The sequence below is a fragment of the Megascapheus bottae genome, chromosome 6 (genome assembly GCF_031878675.1).
Source record: "Megascapheus bottae isolate mThoBot1 chromosome 6, mThoBot2.hap1, whole genome shotgun sequence".
Classification (NCBI taxonomy): domain Eukaryota; kingdom Metazoa; phylum Chordata; class Mammalia; order Rodentia; family Geomyidae; genus Megascapheus; species Megascapheus bottae.
The window spans coordinates 50921402-50925443 of record NC_143514.1 but is presented as its reverse complement, the minus strand read 5'-3'; the positions used below and the strand labels follow the sequence as shown (position 1 = coordinate 50925443).

The 4042-nt window shown below is 48.4% G+C and overlaps 1 protein-coding gene across 3 annotated transcripts in view; it reads right to left on the bottom strand.

Moving 5' to 3' along the window:
- Positions 1-3557, bottom strand: part of Nrdc (nardilysin convertase) — a 56354-nt gene extending 52797 nt beyond the window's left edge. For all 3 annotated transcript variants that reach the window (XM_090334851.1, XM_090334852.1, XM_090334853.1), the window contains exon 1: positions 3033-3557. In XM_090334851.1, coding sequence (XP_090190977.1) covers positions 3033-3373 — 341 coding nt within the window. In that variant the 5' untranslated portion in view covers positions 3374-3557. The remainder of the gene's footprint in view (positions 1-3032) is intronic.
- Between the last annotated feature and the right edge of the window lie 485 nt (positions 3558-4042).

Here is a 4042-nt window from a genome sequence, read left to right as displayed (position 1 = left end):
CACAAAGTGGTAGTAATGAGATGACAAGTAACCTAATTAACCTTTAAGTGCCTGTGCTTTTTCACCTAAAAAGACTTAGCAACAGCGGCTCACACATGTAATCCTAGCTACTCAGGAGGCTGAGATCTGAGGACTGCAGCTCAGGCACTAAAGAATGTGAGACTCATCTCCAATTAACAACCACAAAACGAGAAATGGTGCTGTAGTTCAAAGTGGTAGAGTTCTGGCCTTAAGATAAAGAGCTCAGAGACCATGCTCAGGCCGAGTTCAAGCCACATGACAACAACAACAAAAAAGGTTTAACATAGTCAATCCAAACCTGAAACTTAGCAATTTAAGGCCACAACCTTAGACCTAGTCATTAATTACTATATGGCATATCTGGAACTTCAGCTACCTTTACAGTTTGAAGTATCTAAAACTTGGTTTAAGAAGTCAGGGAAGGAGCCGGGAGTTTGGCCTAGTGGTTAAAGTGCTTGCCTAGCATGCATAAAGACCCGGGTTCCATTCCTTGGTACCACATACATAGAAAAAAGCCGGAAGTGGTGCTGAGGTTCAAGTGGTAGAGTTCTAGCCTTGAGAAAGTCCAAGGACAATGCTCAGGCCCTGAGCTCAAGCCCAGGACTGGCAAAAAAAAAAAAAGAAGTCAGGAAAGGGGCCGGGAGTTTGGCCTTGTGGTAGAGTGCTTGCCTAGCATGCATGAAGACCCGGGTTCGATTCCTCGGTACCACATACATAGCAAAAAGCCAGAAGTGGTGCCGAGGCTCAAGTGGTAGAGTGCAAGCCCTGAGCCTAAGCCCAGGACTGGCAAAAAAAAAAAAAAAAAAAAAAAAAAAAAAAAAGTCAGGAAAACCATTCTGCCCACCAAAACCAAGTGGGGAAAAAACAGGGGAGGCTTGAATGGTTAACAAGTTTCTGCGAATGATTAATCTTTAAAAAAACAAAAACCTGCCAACACCCATGGCTCATATCTGTCATTTGTAATCCCAGTTTCATCAAAATTTAGAAGCTCTTGCCTTTGAGGAGTACACATGCTTTTTTCTTTTGTTCTCCCTTCCCATATAGAAGCTCAATTTTTTTTATAAAGTTTAAACATGGGAAGTGTTCCACACTTATTTTTGTCAATCCAAACTTCCCAATATTATGCACTATTCAATGTTCAAATAATTTGCTATTTAGAATGCACCACTTTTAATCCTGTCCATCTAGAATTTCCACTCTAAACCAATAAGATTTAAATAATATTTCACAGCCTAGAGTCTCTAATCCTTTCAGAAGAAAAATCAAACTTACCTGACAAATACTTCCCTAAAATGGCCAAGTGTCCTTAAAGATACTGTCAACAATTTCAAAAAAGCTGATTACAAATTATACATATAGAAAAAAAATCCTAGGTCATTAGTAAATACAAATTGGGAAATCTTCTATGGTATTATTTCATCAGAACATTCCTTTAAATAGTTTCTCTTCTGGTGTGTATTCATTCATTCAAACCATAATTATGATAGCCATATATTGTAATAGGTCATATACAAAGTTCTTCAAAAATATAATGGAAGGAGGAAATTAGTTCTGCCTGGAAAGACTTCACAAATACCGCACCTAAGTCCTGGAAGCATAATTTAGCTCTTCAGGTTTCAGACTGTTTCATATGTCTATTTCTAGTTCCAAAAAGTGGCACTCTGGCTCAAATGACAGAGCACTACCCTTGAGTAATAGAGCTCAGGGACATCGCCCAGGCCCAGAGTTCAAGCTCCACCACCACCAACAACAAAAGTAACAAAACTTTTCCTTCAAAAGCAATTAAAGCCAGGCGCTGGTGGCTCACACCTGTAATCCTAGCTGGAGACTGAGAGCTAAGGATAGCGGTTCAAAGCCAGCCCTCTTAATTCCTGAAAGCCAGATTGGTGCTGTGGCTCAAAGTGGTATAGCACTAGCCTTAAGGGAGCTGAAGAGCTTAGGAACAGAATTCAAGCCCCATGACCAACATAAAACAAATTTTACACAAGATTTAGCTTAATTTCTAATAATTCGCTCCGTGTGGGAGTTGAACAGTGGTGCAACTGAAATCAAGCTCCATTATAAAAATAAGAAAGCTGGTTGTTGGACAAGACGAACTGTTTAAAATAAATCATAATTGTGATTTTTCTCTATGAAATAAGCTAACGTGAAGGAAATATTCAGGTGGGGAATGAACCAACAATTATCAGATAGACGATTCCTGTATGAACGAAAGGTAGAGCACACCAGGAGTCCAGGAGAGAAACTTTTTTTTTTTTTTTTGCCAGTCCTGGGGCTTGAGCTCAGAGCCTGGGCACTGTCCTTGGACTTTCTCAAGGCTAGAGCTCTACCACTTGAGCCACAGCACCACTGCTGGCTTTTTTCTATGTGTGCGGTACTGAGGAATGGAACCCAAGTCTTCGTGCAGGCCAGGCAAGCACTCTACCACTAGGCCAGGAGAGAAATCTTAAAACACGTCGACCCACTCACGCAACGGAGGCCCAAGTCCTCTTGTATTTTTGGAAGAAGTCACAAACATTCTAGTTCTAAAGAACAAACAGAAAGAAACAAGCCATCCCGTCTTAGGCCACCAAGGATGCAAACTTCTGTTCCCTCAAGTGGCTTACACTTACACAATTTTACCTCTCTTCCCCTTAGGGAAAGCCGAATCTTTGGGGACGGTGGCAATATTCCCCGTATATCCGCGCTCTCCAAAATGAGGATCACAAAATCTGTCCACCTTTCCACCCAACACCTTAGCCTGCTGTGTACCTGGCTTTGGAGAGCTCTGGCCAAAATTCCTGAAAAGCTCTGCATCCCAGTGGCAGGAGGAATCGTCACCCATCTGCTCAGCTTGACGCACGGAAGCCCCTAACTGCCCCGGCCACCCCCCCCCCCGCCCCAACTCACTCAAGGGAGCATTCAGGGGGAGAAGTGTGCGCCCTGTTGCTCTTTCGGAAGAGAGGGAGACAAGAGGTGACCTGGGCACCAACGACAGGGCCGCACCCCCCAGACCCCTCCCTGGCCCTCACCGGTATTGCTTGGGGTCGCTGGGAGACTTGACGATCTCGGGGTCTCCGGCATTACCGAGAAACACCCTCCGTCCCTCCTCCTCAGATTCATCCGCTCCGGGACGGGCGGCCCGGCCGCTCTCGCCCAGCTCCTGCCCATTGGGCTGCAGGTCAGGGCAGCTGCAGGTGGATTTGGCCTTGTTCCTTCCAGGCATGGTCGGAGCAGGAAGTGGTCTGGTCGAGTCCTCGCACCAACCCCGCGCCCCGTTTCTCCCCGGCGCCGCCGCTAGCTCCCGCCCGGCCTCACACGTCCACTTCCTCCCGGTGGCCCTGACTGCAGCGACCGTGACTCTCCTCAGCATTCACCACCGAGCCGTGGCGATGGACATCCCGCTCCCCAGGGCCCAACCTCTCCCACTCCTCCAGCCGCTCCTCCTCCTCCGCTTCCCAGAAGAGGCGGCGGCGGCGGCGGTGGCCGGCCGGCGCTGGTGCTGCCGCAGCCGCTGGGGAGGACAGGCCTGAACCCTCCCCCAACCGGGTCTCTCTCACGCCAACTTCCCTCATCCCCCGCCCTCCAGGCAGCCGGTGACGCTGCGGACTCTAGCCAATCATGAGGCAAGAAAGCCGTCACGCTCACGGAAACAACCAATAGGAACAGAGAAGAAGAAACACCAAAGGGACCGGGCCGGATTCTTGGTACACCCAGAGAGCACTTCGAAACCTCATGTGGGCGGGGCGAGGAGCGGAGACCGGAGAGCGGCGCGGAGGACGCTGGGAGCCGTGCGCCCGACCCTGTCTGTGACGTCGCCGGCTGGTTAGAGGCTGTCGCTAGGTAGTGCTCCGCGACGCTGAGAAAAATATTCCCCAACGAGAAAACAGACGAGTCAGGGAAGACACTGAGGCCCAGAGACTTGATTTCAGTTGGTGTTTTAGCGCACCCTCACCCTCATCCTCGAGGCCCGGCTTTGGACTCGGCACGTAGAAAAGCAGTGGCTCACGCCTGTAATCCTAGCTGCTCGGAGGCTGAGATC